Genomic DNA, 22,712 nt, shown 5'->3' with positions numbered 1-22,712 from the left:
TGATACATGTAGGATGTTTTTGCTTATCCATAATTGAAAATGGATGCAAATCATGTGGTTGGTTTCTGGTTTTCTTACACACATATTTTTATTGGATATTGTTCTGCAAAGAGAAAAACCTTTAAAAAAGCCTTTTCAATGGACAAAGTGGAACAGAGCAACAATGTAAACTCTTGTCACTTCTGTGGCTGATAAATTTCCATTCCAATAGTTCAGTGTGTACACGTCCTACTTTTATTATCATGGACTACAGTGATGCCATGTCAAGTGTCTAAGGAATGGTATAAACACCACCAATATATACTTTCCACTTTTGAGTGGAAAAGCAGCAACATACTGTACAGTATGTATTTAGCTAGTGTCAGGATTATACCATGCCATATGTTGACAATGATGTGGTATTAGCTCAAAGTGGAATGTAGAACCCTCAAATCTATTTAATAAAAGTGATGGTAGTAATAGTGTAGGATTATAAAATATATTCTATTCTAATTTTACTATGCTGTTTTCTGATTTGTGCTAATATTTCTCTTTTTTCCCTATTTTTTTTTACTCTTCTCCCTTTCATGTCTTTGTGCTTTTATTGTTCTTCAACCATGGGTACTGTATAACTCTCACACAGCACTCTGTCAGTCCCCCATTTTCTAGTGGCAAGGGTGGGGGCCTCAGGGTGTGAGCCGGGTCCCCCTGGTGCATTCAGGGTGACACTGTGTTCAAGATATCAATTCTTTGTATTAAAATCATGTTGACAATACACAACTGTTTGAATGTAATGATATTTTAAGGTCCTCACTAGGATTTTTGACTTCAATAGGAGTATGTAAACCAATGGAGAATTGCATGCCATTTGTTTATCTTGAGGAAGGTTATTTATATATAATCTTTGGACAGAGACAAGCACTCCAAGTGCAAAGCAACTATGCTAGTGTAGATAAAAGCAACAATGTAACTGATGAAAGCTCCAAACAAGTTTGTGGTTTGGGTGAGTGCTGACCAATTGTTCCAGAAAGCTCCAAACACAAAATAACTAAACAACAAGAAAAAGTGTATATTGTTTATCCTTCCTGAGGAAAGCAGCCAAAACATTTGATCATTTATTTGATTTAATAAACAGCTTTTTTGTTGTTAATTGTGCTGGTGCTTTTGTGCATTTTGTTTTCTTTTTAAATAAAATTCCAATGTGGTAACTCATTTATTAAGTAAAACAAAATAATACTTTATTCCAAGAACTGAAATGTACACTATCATAGACAGATACAAGTAACATTTCACGTTTTAAAGCACAATATAAATCAAATGGTCTCTTTCCTTGGCAAAAAATAAAATCATATTCTTATGCAACATATCTTTGATGAAAATAAATAGAAATGCAAATAAATAAAGGTGAACCATATATTCTTGCCACCATGTCAATGATCATAGTAATACTTAGATTGTTTACAGAACGAATGAGAAATATAAGAATGATTGTCTGAAAATAATTCTTGTTTTGCCTGTAGATCATTTATCTAAAAGATACAAAAATATGAATGATATGTTGACATGGAACATCTTAAAATGAGACATTACAGCTTCCAAATATAGTTTATATTATAATATATTTGTTTACATATATTCCAAATATAGTTTATATTTTGGGACATACCCCTAATGAATGTTTCTACTTTAGGAATTCTGCCACTAGTAGAAAACTCATGGAGATGAGCTACAATGCAATTGCTAACAGAACGGCAACAGTATCAGTGAAAGAAATGTCAGATCATATGCTTTTTTACTTTTAAAGAGATACTCAAAATAAATTTTCTTTTGTCTGAAAGCAATCTACAGTATATTCTTAAGCAAAATAGTGCTGGGGGATTCATGTATTTTATATTTATAAAATATTCATTACATTTTTTCTCCTTGCGGATAGAAGCATTTTTCTTTACTATATCTAAATTATAATTAATTTATAGCGGTGCCGCAATACTTCATGGTGAATTAAAAATGATAAAAACACAGCACAAATTACTGGACAGTTGCAGATACTGTATTTGGAAAAAAAAGATTCATCAAGTGTTGTAATAGAATTAAGAAGAATTAGAAAGCTAAGCAAATGCAGAGCAAATAAGACCATGAGAGGTTTTAACATTTATTTCAAATGTGTATATATTTTATAATGGGTTTCTGTAAGGTTGATATATTAAATGCACAAGGGAAATGTGTGATGATAGCATCCAAAGATAACTTTTACATTTTAGTTTTTAGATTTACTTAATACATAGGAAATCATATCCCTTCAATGGGACAGATATCGCATACCTTTATGTTATCTTAGGTATCTTGTAGGTGAATACCAATTAGTATATCATAGAAATCCACTGCAACAATAAGGATACAACAGTGCTAACAAATAATGTTAGAGTAACATACACTTTGGATGTACATTTTTATACAATCTACAGCCCAATTTGGAGTACTGCAGGGACCATGAGGTAACCCCATAAATGTAGATTCTTTACACACGAACTGATCAAACAATACAATCAAATATGTTCCCAGATATGATGATACTCCATGCTTACATTTATTCACAACTAATTTACCAGCACAAACAATTTGTCATCCTCTAGCAGCTCCAACACAGATCTGTCTGTCATTGTTGTAGTCTGTTGATTTAGCAGGACTTCAGATCTCACTTCCATAAAGTAAAAGAGGCTCAGGATTCATTCACCAATAGCAGCCTCTTTCCAGTATAGTCCTTCTTATGGCTAATTTCCATTGCCCCTTTGTCAGCGGTCACAAATCCATGATATATTCCGCATAACACTGCAGTTAATTACAGCAGCACCAAATATAACATTAATCCCTTACTAATAATCTTGTCCTAATTATTTGCATTGATGATATATTAATATGTATTTCTACATATCTAAACATATTAACTCTATCATGCACCTCATGCTTTTGGCTTTAAGATACTTGAATACATTAAAGAATCAATGACATTTGTTTTTCGCTAAACTGTTAAGATATTACCAGAATTATCAGGGATTATTCAACAATCTCAAGGGTAATGTATTTTTATCCCTTTATTTTTATGAACCCGTTTTATTAATTACCAGCCTAAAACATCCTATCTGGTTCTTTACAAGTACTGATAGCCATAAGGAAAGACTGCTACTGCTGTTTGCACTAAATAATAGTAAATAAATATGTACCTGTGTTATTCAGTCTAGAACATCATCAATCAGACTCTACAACATCAATCAGACTCTACAACATCAATCAGACTCTACTTCATCAATCAGACTCAAAGCACATTAAAGACAGCTAGAGAACTTAAATTAAAAAAATGCAGCCAAAGTTCATTTGCACGGGCACAGTGTTTGGAAAAAGTGGATGAAACATTTTAACAACTGGTTACACAAACCATCATGAACACATAAGACAAACATCATTAATTTAAAAAAAAAAATGGGAAAAAAAACAGATGCTGATTTAAGATATATGCAAAAATTGCTAGATGTTTAAGGCTGGTCAAAAGGTACTTTGAAGAAACATTTCTCTCTTAAATTGATTAATAATCTTTCTAAATCTTATAATTAGGCCTGTGAAAATGTTGAAGAACCCTGGTGTAAGAAAAAGACCTGCTAGCTTAGAAATGCAAGCCTGGATGGCATTTACCTTTTTTCACACTGTGCCTTCCCAAGCCATTATGAAAGAGATCTGGCCTCTGCTTGCGTGTAACCAGTAATGACAACCTCTTTGCAGTTATCTGTGTGCAAACAACCAGAGATATTCGGAACTCTATTACAAGATTTTTTTTAGCACATTATAAAATAATCAGTTCATCTAAAATTCAAACTGTGAAAATGTAGAGAAAGAATTTAAAAAAAAAAGCACTGGCAGGACAACTGACTAGGAAATGCCAAGCGTTTGTTCAGAGCTATTTAGCAGCCCCAGGAATCTGCAACATTGCGTTGATATGGTGTGTAGACAGAATGGCCCATGTAAATGGTCTGATTGGTTACACAGCGAGTGATAAAAACAGGATTCCAATGGTCTTCAGAAAAGGGTCAGAAGCTCACAAGAAATAAACCTTACAATGGTGTGTTGATTATCATTTGGAAGCACATTGGTATTGCTGTTTTTCCCTGAAAATATATGTTTGTATTAAAGGAAAACTATACTCCCAAAATGAATACTTAAGCTACAGATAGTTTATATCAAATTGAATGACACATTAAAGAATCTTACCAAACAGAACTCTGTCTGTTAATTGGCTCATGTGACCTTACATGTGGTTTGTATGTGTGCACAGTGAATCTTACGATCCCAGGGGGCGGCCCTTATTTTTTAAAATGGCAATTTTCTATTTATGATTACCCAATGGCACATACTACTAAAAAAGTATATTAATATGATAATGGTTCATTTACATGAAGCAGGGTTTTACACATGAGCTGTTTTACTCAGTATCTTTTAATAGAGACCTACATTGTTTGGGGGGTATAGTTTTCCTTTAAGGTTACAGGCCAGTAAATTACATTTCAATCCTTTTTTTTTAATTGCCAGGAGGAAATGATCAATTGGTAGATATGTGGAAACACCTTAAGATACATTTTTAATACTGGGATAAGGAAATCACCTGCTGACAAAATTATGTTTCTTAACATTTAAAATAACACAGTGATCACATTGTCTAGATGAAGGATGTTCAACCTGAGACGCCCAGCAGATGTTGATCTACAAGTTACAGCATGGGATGAGAGCCTCAAGTTGGACGTTTCTGTTCATGATATAGGCTATGGCTGTTGTAAGATTTCTTATTTTCCATCATGAGATAAATAGGGCTTGAGGGAATTCTATTTAGTCAACTGGTGTAATATCCATTATAATATAGATGGGATGGGTGATCGAGGGCGTCTTAGAGGACAAGGTGAGCTGTACGGTGATGTTACTGGAGACAGTCTTAGAGTATTGCCTGCCAGGCCAGCTATGTTGTTTAAGCTTCTGGATTTCTCATATCCTTTTATGAAACATTGCACAGACATCAGTTGAATTCAATTAGAAAAAGACAAAGACAAAAAAACAGTAAGCTGAAATGCAATCAATTGTGATTTGCGCAAATAAAGTCCTTAGCGGCAGATAATGAGAAGCTGACACAATTTATAGCTTATCTGAATCTCTCAGAACATTTCAACTTCATTATAGACATCAAATTAAGAATCCTGTAATTAATTATTCAATCTGTACTATTAATATATTATATTTTAATATATTTAATATATTATCAGTATTAATATTGGTTTTTTTTCTTTGTAAAATATTTGAGAAAACAATTGTCAGCTGAAACAAAATGCCATGTCAAGCAGCATGAAGAAAGAGATATATGATTGAATCACATTAAAGAATAAGACATTATCTAAATGTGTGTTGTGTTACTTCAGACATGTTAAACTGTAAAAAGTGGACAATGTTGGGATTGCAGATCAAAGATTAGCAATCTACTCATCTTCAGTAACTGTAGACCTACAATATCTAAGGGGTCATTTACTCATCTCCAGAGTGCAAGTGCTAGAGCACTAAGGGGCCCAAGAGCACCCCCTCACCGCTCACATAACATACTTGTGCCCCGGGGGAATGTTTCGGACTGCACTGCATGCCAGATTAAAAATCCATCCTACAAAACAGAGAGTAATGGCAAAAGAGCACAGCCCTAATGTATCCTGAACCTTTACCACTCCTTAACATGTGTGTGAATGATTTGAATGATATGGGGTGGGTGAGGGATGCCTACAAGTCTCTCGCCCCTCACCAATGCAGTGTATTCAAAAATTCTTGACTGACTTGCATGGCAATCACCTGCAAGCACTTAAAAATTGCCTTAAAAAAGCTGCTATGTTTTCAGCCAACTGTAACCTGTGCTTGCAAGCAAATACAAGTTATTTGGGTCACTTTTTGGAGATTTTTGTGTGTTTTTGAGCTACTTAAAAAGAGACAATTTAATGTTTCCAAACCACCATTGCCAGGATATTATTATTGTTTCATTAATTGTTCTTCGATAGGAACTATGCCTGAGAAAAATAAAGGTCGAAGCTATATTTTCAAAATGATTTATTTACCCAAGCTTCTGTGAAGTTATTGTTGGATTATTTTGCAGTTTGCAGTTGTATTGCAAATTGTTAAAGCCCTTCAGTGATATTATGGCATTTTAAAGTTGGACACAAAAACATTGTTGCAGATAAAACTTTTCATGCTTGAATAAAATGGAAAATAGAACTAAAAATAAAAGGTCAATACATTAATACAAGGAGAACTCACTGGCATTTGTATTTATTTGCATGTGCTTTCATTATGCAAATGCTTTTTCATATATTTGCATTTTTAGGACTTATTTGGCTAGACCCTAGCCTGCACTGAATGCATTTGCAAAAAAAAGTTTCTTTTGATCTGGCATACAGTGCTTGGAATTAGAGCATTGCTTTCAGAAACATATTATGATTGGGTCGCAATGGTAAAGTTAGCATCAAATCATATACTGTACACTTAATTCACTCAACTTCTAGGACCTTTATCAAGTTTTCTTGATAAGATACTTGAATCCTGAGAAGTGGCGCTGACTTATGGGCAAGTTGTGTGCAGTTATGTACCTTGCACTTCTTTTCATAAATGTGCCGTAATGTAAATTTCTTTCTCATATTATTAATATAATAATTAATACTAATTAGTAATTTGCCATTTTGGAAACAAATTTAAACTGTTAGGCAAAGCATTCTAGTTGGGCACTTCTAAAGGAGAATATAATCAAAGTCATTAATGGGATAAAAATAAATCACAAAGTTAAGAGAGAACTGAAAATATTAATTGCACAGAACACAGTTATTTAATATCATCTTTTGCTATGAGATGTTTTATTACATACAGAGTATATATATGCAAACTTGAAAAAAATCTTGTTGGTTGGGTAGCAGTAGAAAACATTTGCAAAATATAAATCGTTCACACTTCAAATATTTTCCCAAGAAATTACTTTTATTACTTTACCCTCAAGCTTTTTTTCCTGCTGCTTGTAATCTTGGACAGGTCCCTTATTTTTCTGATGTTTCAAACTATAGCTGACCACTCTACTTTAAACCTTTGTTCTGAATTGAAGTCATTAAAACAAATGCCAATGCTATCTTAGTTTTATGGTATTTATATTTTTATAAACTATGAATGTAGAACCATATATAAACCATGTATGAAAAAGTGGCTTTATAGCATGCTACACATCGCCACACTGATGCCACAGTATGCCATGTAAAACTATGTATAGCTAAAAAGCTATGTAATGAGTATTAACATCCGTGTAACGTTCTATAAAATTCTAGAAGAAAAAGAAGCATTGAGTGATTATCAGTTTTTACACAGATTTTTACACCATCATTTAATTACTGCCAGAATTTGTAACATTTATTTGGATGGATTATGCAAGGTCTGAGGTTGTGTAAAATAATGTAGTAAATTAGCCTGGCATAAACAAAAATACACACCTTTACAAATACCACAATTTCCTCTATGTAAAGATGGCCTGGGTAGAATAAGATAGGGACTGGAATATTACAGGTCTACAATAGGGAGCCAGACTGGTTGTGGTTAAGGAACATGGGGGGTGTAGTCTGATGGGGAATTTAGTGGAGGGAAGGGTAAAATTAGTTGGTCTGTCACAGGGGTCCAGGCTTGGGACAAGGGATGCAAGAGACCCTAGTGAGAGACTGGGGTCAGTCACCCCCATTTAAAAGCCTGAAAGTATCAGAAGAAAAAGGCAAATAATTCAAAAACTATACAAAAAAAATCAAAAATGTAGGCCAATTGAAAAGATGCTTGGAATTATCCATTCTATAATATGCTATACTAAAAGTTCACTTAAAGGTGAAACACCCCTTTAAGTTAAACCATTGATACAATGGGGATTTTAACTTTTCTGAATAATGGCTTTTTACATAATTTGAAGCACAATACTTTAAGGCAGTGGTTACTGTACTTTTCACTTCCCCTGAAGGTCCAACCTTAATTGAGGACTTGCCCTTGCTCATAACAAAGTTACACATCTAAGAATATATTGATATATTTAGGGAAGCAAATAAATGTTCATCACAAATGTCCCCGTTATATGTCCCAATATATGCGCTAAGAGATTTGCCCTCTAAATCTCAACATAATTCCATGCCTCCCAGTTGATCAGTCCCAATGTTTTGGAACCATGTATATGTGCTGGCTTAGATACCATCAAGAACATAATTCTTTCTTGCTACAGAAAATCAGTGAGAAATAAAGAATTGTTGTTTAAATAAGACAGTATAGAACTTTCTGTATATGTAATAAAGGTCACAAAAGTTATCCAAATACAGTATCACTAGCAACCAATATGACATTTGCTTTTAAACAGGTGACCAATAAATTCTTCTGATTATATCCTATTGGTGATTAGAACTGTAGCAAACATGGCACCTTTTACTACATCATCCTCAAAGCATTTACAGGCACCAGATCTCACACCTCTACTGTATATGATTTTCTAATATCTAATCCCATATCTTTATTAATTGGAAAGGTAGATACAGAAATGTAAATATGCCTAACTAGTTGAATGTTCTAATACATTTTAAAAAAAAACAATGATAATAATATGTAGTAAATTAGCCTTGATTGTCCTAAACATAAAATACTTTGTAGTATTGAAAATCCGACTTGTAATCTACTTCTTTCATCAGAATGCAGTCTCTTCTGTATTAGTAGTGTGCCATGCAAGTAGTTAGAAGGTCTAGAACATAGGGCTGTTTCTTAACAACAGCTGAGTTGATGATACAAAGTTCTTTATTTTTTATACACAGTTTCAACTTTATGCATGAAATTAATAGTCATTTTATATATTTACAGTACATGTGTTTTTGTGTGGGGCCAGATTCAACCTTATGCATTGAATTTATAGTTTGTGATATTATATATATGTTTTTGGGAGGCATCAATTATCCACAAATTCAATTATGATGGCCACAACTGTAATATCCATGATCCAAGATGTTTTGTTCTATGACTTTCACATACATTCATGTCTCCATTTTTAAGGTTCTATAAAACTTCAGAGACTGGAATGGAGAGGTTGCATTGCACCATAAGCCTAAATAGGTGGGGGAACTGGTCCCTGGGAGCATAGAGATTATGGTTTCCTTTCAAGCTGTTGAATCTGGTATGCACTTTATACCACAGATTGAAAGGAGGAAGCCACCCTAGTTTTGTGAAAGAATATATTCATATTTATTTTGGCAGTTCATATAGGGGCAAATTCACTAAGCGCCGAAGCACCGAACGCTAGCGTCAATTCGCTAGCGTTGGGCATTTTCGTTACTTCGCAAATTCACTAACGAACGCTGGCGTAGATTCGCTAGTGTTACTTCGCACCCTTACGCCTGGTGAATTTTCGCTATGGAAGTAACTACGCAAATTCACTAACGCGCGCAGTGTACTGAACGCTACCTTTTATGCTAGACTTCCTTCGCCACCTCAGACCAGGCGAAGCGCAATAGAGTAGATAGGGATTGCTTCCAAAAAAGTTCAAATTTTTTCTAAGTCCCAAAAAACGCTGGCGTGTTTTCTATATTATGGGTGATAGGCTGAAAAAGATTGAAAAATTTTTTGGGGCTCCCCTCCTTCCCCCCTACATTTTCTAACCCATGGCAACTTAACTATACAGTGGGCACATGTGTAGGGCAAAATAAAATTTTATTTGATGTTTTGAAGGTTTCCCAGGCATTTGTAGTGATTCTACCTATTCCTCCATTGAAATTTGAATTTGGCGCCGTATGCAAATTAACCTTTGCTAACGTAACTTCGCTTCACTTAGCGAATTAACGCTAGCGCAACTTCGCAACCTTACGCTACCCCTGTGTGCAACTTCGGATTTTAGTGAATTTGCGGAGCGCTGGCGAAACTACACCTGGCGAAGTGCAGCGTAGTGCGGCGAAGCGCGGCGAAGTTGCGCCTGGCGCAACTTCGAATCTTAGTGAATTTGCCCCATAGTGTTTATGCACTTTTTTACATACACCCAACTGAATTAGCTTGTATCAAAATATGTTCTCTTTAAGAAACATGCAGACTAGGGATGTAGCGAACTGCCGATTTGGTGTTCGCGAACGCCGTTCGCGAACACCGGCAAAAAATGCGAACGTTCGCGGACAGTTCGCGAACTTCGAACACCCGCTAAAATCGTTCGATTCGAACGATCGAAGGATTTTAATCATTCGATCGAAGGATTTTCATTCGAATCGAACGATCAAAGCCATTCGATCGAATGCTTTTCATTCGATCGAATGCTTACAATCGTTCGAACGAATGGAAATCGTTCGATTTTTAGCGGTCGAAGGAATTCGAATGGTCGAATGGTCGAACGACTTGTATTCGAATTGAACGCGAACTCAAAATACGAACGTTCCCAAACGTTCGCGAACATTCGGCGGACGCGAACGGTCGAAGTTCGCGCAAACTAGTTCGCAGCAGAACAGTTCGCTACATCCCTAATGCAGACTGGGGTAATATACTTTTTGGTTCTCTGCCACAGATTTAAGGAAGTACCGAGTTTTTAAGATGCCCATAAACACACACATATGTGCCTGTGCGAAAATAAATGTGTGTGTTTGTGTGTGTTTGTTTGTGTGTGTGTGTGTGGGCACATATAAATTACTTTAAATTCATAATGTTTCTAATGCACATCATTGTAAAATCTACAGCACCACAAAGGAAATCAGTAAAACAGAATATCCAACCTCTGAAGAACACAGTAAATTCTTGTAGAGTTTGCAAATTGATATTTATATTTAACTGAACAATGGTATATTTATCTATTAAAATTAAAATAATGAATGTGTGATCTTAGAGGACAGTTAGACAAAACTCAAAACATGAGACAGTTATGATTAGACGATTACAAACAAAGCCATGCAGCTTGTCAGCAAACATGTTTTGGAAAGAAATGAAAGAACACAAGAGCTAAACGATACATTGAACAGCATACAACCATCCATTAATTTTGGCAGTGTAAATATTTTAAGGCACATTTATGAAACCGTGTGTGTGCAAAGTTGCCACAAGTGAGCTGGTGAACATTACATTTTTCTAAAACTTTGAGTAACTTTAGTATGCAGATGTATAAAAGTAGAAATAAAATATTGATTTCTATAGAAAATGTTCTCTTCTTACCTAAAGAGCAAACACAGTTACTCCTAATGCTTGCAGAAATGTCTTTCAGCTAAAATGAAGATGAAGTTGTCTCCTTGAATGTCTATTTTATCATTTCATAAAAATATTTTCTTATAGGCAAAAAAACTTTTTTCTTTTGCTTGTTTTGTTTTTTTTATCTGTGCTTTCCCATTTTGAAAATGTAAATTAGAAAATGTTTAAAGCTTGTTCATAAAATGGATCTGTTGTACAGTACAGGACAGGCCCTTACCTTTTTGTTTGTTTGTGGATAAATATACACTTGTATTGCCCATGTGAAACTCTGTCTTAAATGCCACCACACTAGAGCTTGTCAAACTCATGAATGATGTAAGAAGGTGGCAAGAAACCATTCACAATGGTTTTGCTAAACTCTTCATTTGTCACTATTACTTTTAAGCCTAGAAGTCCCTTTCTCATTTGTTAAATGGCCTTTAAGACAATTAAATGCGTTGTGACAATAAAGGGATACTGTCATGGGAAAACAGATTTTTTTTTTATATTTAATTTTGAAATCTGACATGGGGCTAGACATATTGTCAGTTTCCAAGCTACCCCCAGTCATGTGACTTGTGCTCTGATAAAATTCAGTCTCTATTTACTGCTGTACTGCAAGTTGGAGTAATATTACCCCCTCCCCCCCAGCAGCTTAACAACAGAACAATGGGAAGGTAACCAGATAGCAGCTCCCTGATACAAAAAAACAGCTGCCTGGTGGATCTAAGAACAACACTCAATAGTAAAAGACAAGTCCCACTGAGACACAGTCAGTTACATTGAGTTGGTAAAACAACAGCCTGCCAGAAAGCAGTTCAATCCTAAAGTGCTGGCTCTTTCTGAAAGCACATGACCAGGCAAAATGACCTGAAATGGCTGCCTACATACCAATATTATAAATAAAACAAAAATACACTTGCTGGTTCAGGAATTAAATTTTACATGGTAGAGTGAATTATTTGCAGTGTAAACAGTGTAAATTAGAAATAAAAACTACACCATAAAAAACATGACAGAATCTCTTTAAAGATTTGGCAGCACAGTTCTCCATTGTTTATTTGCCTCATCTACCACATTTTGACTGCAGTTTGTAAACATGTAGACCATGAATATTTTCAGGTATACATTAATGGATTGGAGTCATTTTATATATTATTGGCTGTTATAGTGAAAAGTCAAAAACTAAAAAAAAAAGCCATTTTTTTGTCCGTTTTTAACCCCCAAAGTGAATGGTAATTGCACTATCTCGCTGCCTATAAAATGCTGAATCCAATCCTTCCAAATCAGCCTGAAGATGTGAACACTATCTTTCAATATCATAGATTTTGTAATATGCATGATCATTTTTTCAAGGTAATTTCATTAAATAACTAAACAAATGCTAGCTCATGGATTGGCAAAACTTTGTACAGCTTTTCACAGATTGATAAATAGAACCTCATTAATTGTACTATGTCAAATATACTGCTCATTTAGGATTATTTTGGATTAAACTAAATCTTTAAAAAAGTTATAACATGTTCATACCTTTCCGTATCCCTCCATCTGTATTGCACGTGTATTCACCTGTGGTCAATAGGAAACAAGTTCCTGTTCTTCTGTTTTTATCCCGGGTACTTGAACGTTTTATAGGATATCTTTCGCCAGGGGAGAGTGGCTGGTCACTTCCCGAACTGTCTTCACCTGGTAACATTAGGAAAATATCATGCCATTTTAAATTAAATTGTATCTTGTATGTTGTAGAGGCATAATACATATCACTCAGACTAACAATAAGTTCTATCACTCCGAAGCACTGATGACAATAATTTATTTCTATTGAGATTATATTATAAAAGGCACTAAGTTTGCCCAGGTGAAGTAGCCCAATCAGTAGGTAATACTTACTTGTTTTACATTACATGTTTCAATGCAAACCCCTTTTTGGTTTCTATAGGTTACTGCACCTGAGCAAACCTTGTGCTTTTTATTACATAAGGGGATATATGTTCTGGGTGTGTACTCACAAAGCAGAGCATGCATTACCTTTTGATCATAGTATTTCATGTGTTTTCCATGAGACTATACAACAATCCTTGGATTTGTTAGATAATCACAATGGGTATTGAAATTGTAGGTGAAATGCATCTATAAATGCAACCAGTTTGCATAGATAAACCATTATTCAAGTATTTTTGACAGTAAGGAAAGTGTTAATAGCTGTGATAAATATGAGACATCTGGGGATTCATCAGGAATCTACAATTTGAATTTTCATAAATCTACCCCTAAACATCAGGTTAAATGAAATTAGCGCATTATGGACATTAACATTCATCAAGGTATGAAGGGAACAAGCAGAGAAGATTTCTGCAGCAAAGTCCTATAAGGAGCACAAATAACAATAAGCATATTTTGGTTGAACATCGCAGATAATTATGTATTATATTCTACTGTACCTGACATGTTGCGTTCCATCAGTCTGCTGTCTTTCCCAAGACACGTGTCTACCTGTGTGCTATTGCATCCCATATTTAAGTCCATATTGCAGAAAGTAGGGGATACAGCCTGAGGAGCATGAGGAATATATTTCTTTCTCTTCCTTGGAAGCTTCTGTTTTGCCATAGCAAGTGAGTAGTACATTCCAAAGTTGTTAACTATGACTGGGACAGGCATGGCTATTGTAAGTACTCCAGCCAACGCACATAATGCACCTACCAACATCCCTGACCAAGTCTGTGGGTACATATCCCCATATCCCAGGGTAGTCATAGTTACCACAGCCCACCAGAATCCAATTGGAATATTTTTGAACTGTGTATGTTTACTTCCTGATGGATCACTTGGACTGGCACCTATTCTTTCAGCATAATAGATCATTGTGGCAAATATCAAGACTCCCAGAGCCAAAAAAATAATGAGAAGCAAAAATTCATTAGTGCTAGCTCGAAGTGTGTGCCCCAGCACTCTAAGTCCTACAAAATGGCGGGTCAGTTTGAAAATTCGAAGGATGCGAACAAATCTAACAACTCTTAGGAACCCTAGAACATCCTTTGCAGCTTTGGAGGAAAGCCCACTCAGTCCAACTTCCAAATAAAATGGCAGAATTGCCACAAAATCTATTATATTTAAAAGATTTCTGATGAATTCAAATTTGTCAGGGCAGAAAATGACACGCACTAAAAACTCAAATGTGAACCAAACAACGCATACTCCTTCCACGTAGGTCAAGGCTGGATCAGTTTCTATTTCAATCAATGGGATTAATTCTGTACCATTGTTTACTGTTTCTGTTTTGTTAATGATGGTATTAAATGCTTCATGAGTCTCCAAGCAAAAGGTTGTAATAGATACCAGAATGAAGAGCAAGGAAGCAAAGGCGATGAACTGTTGAGGGAAAAAAAAGAGAGATGTTACATATATGGTACAATATATATATATATATATATATATATATGTATATATATATATATATATATATATGTATATATATATATATATATATATATATATATATATATATATATATATATATATATATATATATATATATATATATATATATATGTTAACTTAAAGGAGAACAAACCCCTGAAAATTGCTCATTTTCTATACTGAATTTACAGTGCCAGCTTAAAGATTCATCATCTCGGTAATGATCCATGTCAGTGGCAATGGGCAGCTAAGCTTAGGTTTGTCATTGAAGCTGATGCTTTAAAGGGGAAGGAAACCTAGTTGGCGCAAACCCCTCACCCCCCTCCCATTTGTTGCCCACCCTCCTTCCTCCCCCCTGGCCTACCCGTCCCGCTGGGCAAATGCCCCTAACTTGTTACTTACCCTTCTGCGCAGGTCAAGTCCAGGGAGTTCACCGACGACATCTTCTTCCATGCGATTTTCTTCCTGCTGTGAACGGCGTTTTGGAGCATGCGCAGTAGGATCATTTCGCGGGTACGGATCTACTGCGCATGCGCCAAAAGTCACGCGCATGCGCAGTAGATCGTACCGGCGAAATGATCCTACTGCGCATGCGCCGTTCAAAGCAGGAAGAAGATCGCGTGGAAGAAGATGTCGTTGGTGAACTCCCTGGACTGGACCTGCGCAGAAGGGTAAGTAACAAGTTAGGGGCATTTGACCAGCGGTACGGGTAGGCCAGGGGGGAGGAGGGAGGGTGGGGGGTTTGCGCCGACTAAGTTTCCTTCCCCTTTAAGGTGTATGATTTAGTTCTACTGGAAACTGGACTGATCTTTGAGCTGCCATTTAATGATCAGGCTGACTCTCAGAGCACCCTGGGAGGCAGTGTCTCTAATACAGTTTTAGTTATAGGGGATTCAATTATTAGTAAATTGGATTGGGTAATCTGTTGTAAGGACACTTAATGCCGAGCAGTCTGCTGCTTTCCTGGTGCTAGGGTTCGGGATGTGGTGGAACGAGTAGACAGGTTTTTGGGAGGGGCTGAAGTCCTCAAGAATGATTTTAAAAAACTAGGTGAAAAGTTGAGGGTGAGGACTTCCAAGGTAATTTTCTCAGTAATATCAACTGTGCCATGAGCAACATTAAGAAGACAGAGGGAGCTTAGGGAGATTAATGTGTGGCTGAGAGATTGGTGTAGGGAGGAGGGATTTGGGTTTTTGGAGAACTTGGCTAATTTCTCAATAAGATACAGGCTCTTTGCCAGGAGTGGGGCTGCACCTTGATGATGACAGTGCAGCTGCTTTGGGGGAGTAGATAGCTCGAGGGTTGGAGGAGATTTTAAACTAGGCATGGGGGGGTTCCGTAGAAGACATGTTAGATGAGGTAGTCAGCAAAGGAAGGGAAAATGGGGCAGGAGATATGGTTGGGGGTACTGTTAAGGACAGGTAGTACCACATGTCATATATGCAATATGGTACCAGTATTAAATGTATGTTTGCAAATGCAAGATGTCTGACTGGTAAAATGGGAGAGCTGAAGGTGCTGGTTCTGGAGGGAAAAACATGGCTGCATGAGTCGCATGACTGGGCAGTTAATATCAGCGGCTATACTTTGTTACAGAGGGACAGAGGAAATAGTCTGGTTTGTTAGACAGGATTTAAAAGCTAATATGGAGGAGGAGGTGATGTTAGAAAATGAGGGGGCTGGAGTCTTATGGGTGGAGCACTTCACTGATTGTAAAGAGTACAGCATATTAATTGTAGGAGTATGCTATAGACCCCCTAATGTAAGTGAGGAGGAGGAGGCGAAGCTCCTTATACAAGAATACAGATCAACGGAGGGCACTCCAATATTTAGAGTTACATAGATATGAGGTGCAAATAACCCAAAAATACTCCCCACAGAGTAACCAAAATGTACAATATTACAAATATTGGGTTTGCACACTCCAAAAAAACTGCAGAAACAAAGTGGTATGAAAATCTTTATATATATATTTAAATCAATACATTGCAAAAATAAGTCAATCATTTTCTGTCAAAAATATATACAGTTACTTCATCAAATAAAGATACATACCACACAATTTGTGAAATCAAGGCAGAAAGAAGCTACAATCAGCGGACACACTTGCCAGCAATAAGAATTGAGCTCCTGATACAAACAGAAAAGACTGCTAATTTTGGTGATTTTAATTATCCAGATATTGACAGTACTACCAGGACAGTTAATGAGAATACGTGTATAAACTTGTTGCATGACAATTGTATGGAACAAGTTGTTTTTGAACTTTGATCTCTAATGACCCAGAACGTATAGCAAATGTACAAGTGATTGAACCCCTGGGTAATAGTGACCATAATGTAATCTAATTTAATGTTTAAAAACAAAAATACACTGGGGCAACAAAAACCCTGGATTTCAGAAAAGCTCATTTTAATATCTTGAGGGTTGCCCTTCAGAACACTGATTGGGGTATTCTGTTTTCTGCTTAAAAAACACAGAACAGCAATGGTTGTCATTTAAAATTATATTAAATTGTGACTGTTCTCAATTTGTTCACTTATGAACTAAATGTAGAAGTACCAAGAACTACGCTATGTGGGGACAGAAGCTGCATTTAATGAATATAAACACTATAATAAATGTTGTAAAACCGCAATCCCAAAGGTAAAGACAAGAAATGAGGAGCACATTGTGGCTGAGGCTAAGACTAACCCTAAAAAGATAGTAAAAAGATGCAGGTTAAGCGTGTTCTTGTTAAGGGATTACATTCAAAATTGTGTCCTAGTGAATGGCATTATGAACAGCAATCAGCAAGACTTTTACATGGATAGGTCATGTCAGACAAATTTGATTGCTTTTTATGAGATGCTGAACAGCGGGAGAGCAGTAGATGTTATTTATTTGGATTTTGCCAAAATGTTTGATCAAGTGCCCCACAAACCACTGCTTTCTAAACTAAGATCCATTGGGCTTAATGAAGTTGTTTGCACATGGATAGGAAACTGGCTACAGGATCGGGTGCAGAGAGTGGTTGTTAATGGTACATTCTCTATTTATAATAAGGTTCTTAGTGGGGTCCCTCAGGACTTGGTATTGGGTCCACTTTTATTTAACTTGTTCAATGGAAGATTATTGTAATTAATGTATTTTCAGATGACACAAAAATATGCAGCCCAATTAATTCTATCCAGGATGCAGCATCCTTGAATCAGTCATACTGGCTAATACATTAGATTGCTTTAAGAAGGGGTTGGATGGCTATTTAGCAAGTGAGGAAATACAGAGTTAGGAAAGATAGCTTGTAGTACAAGATGATCAATGCACTGGACTGATTGCCATCTTGGAGTCAAGTAGGATTTTTTCCCCCCTCTCATGCATATTGGAGAGGCTTCTAATGGGGTTTTTGCCTTACTCTGGATAAACTAGCAGTAAGGCAGGTTAAATATAGACTTTAAAGGTTAAACTTGATGGACTTGTTTTTTTCAACCTGACTTACTATGTTATTATTTTACTACCTAAAATTAGTTTTCCCTTTAAACTCAGACGTACTGGCTAATACATTAGATTTAGCTTTAAGCTAATACATTAGCTTTAAGAAGGGGTTGGATGGCTATTTAGCAAGTAAGTAAATACAGAGTTATGAAAGATAGCTTGTAGTACAAGACGATCCAGGGACTGAACCATTTGCCATCTTGGAGTCAAGTAGGTTTTTTTTTCCCCTCTGAGGCAAATTGGAGAGGCTTCTAATGGGCTTTTTGCCTTCCTCTGGATAAACTAGCAGTTAGGCAGGTTAAATATAGACTTTAAAGGTTAAACTTGATGGACTTGTTTTTTTCAACCTGACTTACTATGTTGCTTTGTTACTAAGTAAAACATTTTTCCCTTTAAACTCAGACGTACAGGCTGATACATTAGATAGCTTTAAGAAGGGGTTGGATGGCTATTTAGCAAGTGAGGGAATACAGAGTTGTGAAAGATAGCTTGTAGTACAAGATGATCCAGGGACTGGACCGATTGCCATCTTGGAGTCAAGTAGGATTTTTTGGAGAAGATTCTAATGGGATTCTTTGCCTTCCTCTTTATAAACTAGCAGTTAGGCAGGTTAACTATAGACTTAGGTTAAACTTGATGGACTTATTTTTTTCAACCTGACTTACTATGTTACTACGTAAAATGATTTTTCCCTTTAAATTCAGATGCCCCAAAAGTCAGGGAACTGGTTTAAATTATTTGCCTTCAATGTAATATAAATTGTACATTTCTTTTTGTATTTAAATAAATCCTGAGTTACTATTTCGGCAATGTAAGATTTTTTACCTTTACTGTAAAATTTCCCAAGACATAATATTTCTTAGTTCTAAAAATACATTGTTATTGGAAAAAAAAGGTCCAATAACTATACCATCCACTTTATTGAATGAATGGTATAATTACACTTAGAAAAATAACTCCTGCTATGATTAGTCAAAACATGAGTTCAGTGTAGAGAAACACTCAGCTGTATGGTGTAGCTCTGTATTGTGGCTTCCATGTAGAATATAAGTACTTGATGTAAAATGCATATTAAGGCATAGGTATTCGGGAAATCTACATGGCACCATTTCTAATTCTTTTTCATGTTTCTTTTACTCATATTGCATAGCTTAGAAGAATTATTTAACTCTAGGTTTAAAATGAAAGAATAGCAATATCAGTAACTGTTCTTAAATTTAATATTTTCATAAGAGTTTGTATTTAGCCAAATAAAACAAAAATTAGCTCTAAAATTGCAGAGCAAACAAGTTTTTCAAGCAGAACTTTTTAAAGAGCAAATGTCCTATTTCAAAATGGTGGAAATAATTATCGCTCAGCCTCATCAATTACAGTTCCTACAAGAGACTACCCTGCTATGTGTTTATGCAATAAGCAGCCTTTTATTAATAACATCCTCAGGAAAGCCCATATAAATTTATGTTTTAGTGGTATCTAATGATTTATAGAATCTTCCAGATCTCCCCATCTGTCAGCCCCTATGTTGGAATGCTGGGACATGGATATCATGGTGTCCTACAGTTATTCACTTCCTGTTAGAATTGATAAAATTTTAGGGATGGGTAAATTTGACCAGTTTTTTTCGCCAAAAATTTGCCGTCGACGAAATGTCTTTAACGCCCAGTTAAGTCTATGGGAGTCAAAAAATTTTTGTTGTGCGCCGAAAGTTTTTTTGCCGCACTTCTTTCTTTTTTTTTATGCACTGCACGCCACCATACAAGCTTATGGGCATCCAAATCTGTTATCTAGAAATCCACAAGTCCTGAGCATTCTGGATAACAGGTCCCATACCTTTACACTACAGTACATGATAGGATATTCTTCACTTCTCAAAACCAAGTACGTTCTGTCACCAAATGAAAGGGTGTGAAACCTAAACATTATGCATTATGTATCCCTTGGGATTAATTGCCAAAGTCAGTAGTTAACTAGAGGGGGACGGGCCCTGGTGCGTGACCCACAGCTGGGCCCGCCACCTTTGTACGGCCCGCACAGGCTGCCAGGGGGGCCCTGAGGGGGTGCGGGCCCTGGCCCACTCTCACCCCCTGCTCCCCTGGTAGTTCCGCCACAGGCCAAAGTAGTTGCCTAAGAAATAATTCCAAATCCTATTTTATGATGTTCGTCAGGCAAAATAAACTTCACTTACACTATCAAAAATTCATAGGCATAGAGGAGGGGCAGGCAATATCCTGTATGATTGACAGTTGAGACTTTAAATTAGTTTATAAAAGGTATGAATGCTTTAATTAGAAAAATAATTTGAGCTTCATTTTTAATTTGAAAATTACTTTTTTTTATGCAATGTTTTATGTTTGAGTGACAGGTCCCCTTTAATATCAGTAATGGCAGTAGTCAAGACACTACGGCGTCATATTTATCAAGGGTCGAATTTCAAATTGAAAAAACTTTGAAATTAGAATTCAAAAAGACCAACCGATAGAGTTTTTGATAGAGTAGGTCCGTATTCGGCCGAATTCAAATCGTACGAATCGAAGGAATAGTGCACTCAATCCCAAAAAAACTTTGATTTTTCAAAGTCCACCAATTGACTCCAAGTAGGTTCTAGGAGGTCCCGCATAGGCTAAAACAGCAATTCGACAGGTTTAAGATAGCGAATGGTCGAGGTCGAATTTTTAAATAGACAGTACATGATAAATTTAGATATTCTAATTTTTTTAATTTTTTGCAAATTTGAATCGAATTTGGACTATTCCCTAGTTGAAGTACACAAAAAATAACTCGAATTCGATTTTTTTTTTCCGAAAATTCACCTCGACCTTTGATAAATCTGCTCCCATATGTACTATTATAAGATATAATGGCTGTCGAGGCAGACACCTCCATTTGGTGGGAACTGAGAAAGGTTTTTTTTATTGTAATTTGCTGACTAAATAATGCCCCCCAAGCTTTGCACTTCACTATCCACAGAAGAATGGGATTCTGTGTGCCCAGGACAATTTAAACAGCTAAGCAACAGGTACCTCTGCAGCTGAGTGATAACCTACCTGTAAAATAACATCATTATGCAGAGTACTATGTGCATTATTTTCATTAAAGTAAGTGTAGCACACCCTTGGGTGAAGCCAATTTGTATGAATAGGTACTCCAGCACACTCAATGACACCCCATATCTTTCCCAGATTAACCACAGCAAGGTAAATAGTGTTTAAACAAGAAGATCGCTTTTTGTTATTAAGAGAAGCAAATGGGAGGGATCTGAATATAACCAGAAATATTAAATAAACAGCATATTATAAAACAATAGCAGTTTAACACAATCATATACTGTAATGTATAAAGCAACTGATTTGTGCACGTTGGGGCCCTTTGGTATTAATCCTCACCAAATCAGTGGCTGATAGTGCTGTTCCTTTAGTTTGCTGGTCAGCTGTATAACTCTTGCCACTTATTGAGAATCACAACCCTTCCTGGTGAAGAATCACTTGGCAGAAGGTATAGTTCAGCAACAGCAGGGTTAACTCCTTTGGGTTAATAATTACACAGTATATGGTGTTGGCAGTTTATTCACAGTTTGTGCTCCTAAATCACTGGATCACTTGAGTAGCATATATGAGCAGATATTGAGATGATGCCGGCAGCTCTGTCCTCCAGCAGTGTAATCAGTGTCGGACTGGGACACCAGGGGCCCACTCTCAGTACTATTATTATTCTTCTCCCCACTCAACCTCTAGTCTCCTATTCTCGATTCTTTACATACTATAATCTATTATTCCATCTATTTAGCCTCTTTGTTCTCAAAGAAATATGAAATGGCCATGAAATAGGCCAAATCTTTAGCAGTACAAGGGCCCCCTGACACCTGGGCCCACCGGGAGTTTTCCTGGTATCCCGGTGGGCCAGTCCGACAGTCCGAGTGTAATCACCTGGACCTCTGTGCAGCTTTCCAGCCTGGGACTTTCTCAGCAAACAGCCAGACAGCTTCCCTGGGTTCAGGATCTCTGCAGGTGGCTCACTCTCTCTCTTTGGCAGTATGGAATGCATTTTAGGACATCCTGCGGCAAAATACCCTTCCTTCCTGCAATGTCCTATGCCTTCTGAATGGCGCATCGGGTGCTTTTACCGTCACTCATCGTCCAAATCTGCAGTCACACCTCCGTCCTCTACCCTCCCTTCTCAGCCGTCAGTCATGCTAACTCCGCCCTCAGCCTTCAGCCCTCAGGCCTCAGTCCTATTCTCAGGACTGAGGGCTGAGGGCTGAAGGCTAAAGGCTGAGGGCGGAGTTAGCATGACTAGGGATGTCGCGGTCTGTTCTGCGGCGAACTTGTTCGCGCGAACATCGGCTGTTCGCGTCCGCCGCAAGTTCGCGAACGTCGCGCGACGTTCGCCAATAGGCGTTCGCGTCAAAATCGTTCGACCATTCAACCATTCGGTCGCTAAAATCGAACGATTTTCGTTCGATTCTAACAAAAATCGTTCGATCGAACGATTAAAATCCTTCGATCGTTCGAATCGAACGATTTTCGGATGTTCGAAGTTCGCGAACTGTTCGCGGACTGTTCGCATTTTTTGCCGGTGTTCGCGAACGGCGT

The 22,712-nt window shown here is 36.8% G+C and overlaps 1 protein-coding gene across 4 annotated transcripts in view; it reads right to left on the bottom strand.

Moving 5' to 3' along the window:
* Positions 1 to 1,195: 1,195 nt before the first annotated feature.
* kcnc2.S (potassium channel, voltage gated Shaw related subfamily C, member 2 S homeolog) overlaps positions 1,196 to 22,712 on the bottom strand; it is a 112,467-nt gene continuing 90,950 nt past the window's right edge. For 2 of the 4 annotated variants that reach the window (XM_018255947.2, XM_041588597.1), the window contains exons 3-5: positions 13,674 to 14,601; positions 12,763 to 12,918; positions 4,875 to 5,011 (exon numbers count right to left, since the gene is read on the bottom strand). In XM_018255947.2, the coding sequence (XP_018111436.1) occupies positions 4,875 to 5,011; positions 12,763 to 12,918; positions 13,674 to 14,601 (1,221 nt within the window). Of the gene's footprint in view, positions 2,809 to 3,666; positions 3,758 to 4,874; positions 5,012 to 12,762; positions 12,919 to 13,673; positions 14,602 to 22,712 lie in introns of those variants that run through there. The other 2 variants (XM_041588599.1, XM_041588598.1) reach the window with 2 other exon arrangements.

Source organism: Xenopus laevis, chromosome 3S (assembly GCF_017654675.1).
Source record: "Xenopus laevis strain J_2021 chromosome 3S, Xenopus_laevis_v10.1, whole genome shotgun sequence".
Lineage (NCBI taxonomy): Eukaryota > Metazoa > Chordata > Amphibia > Anura > Pipidae > Xenopus > Xenopus laevis.
This window is presented reverse-complemented; position numbering and strand designations above follow the sequence as displayed.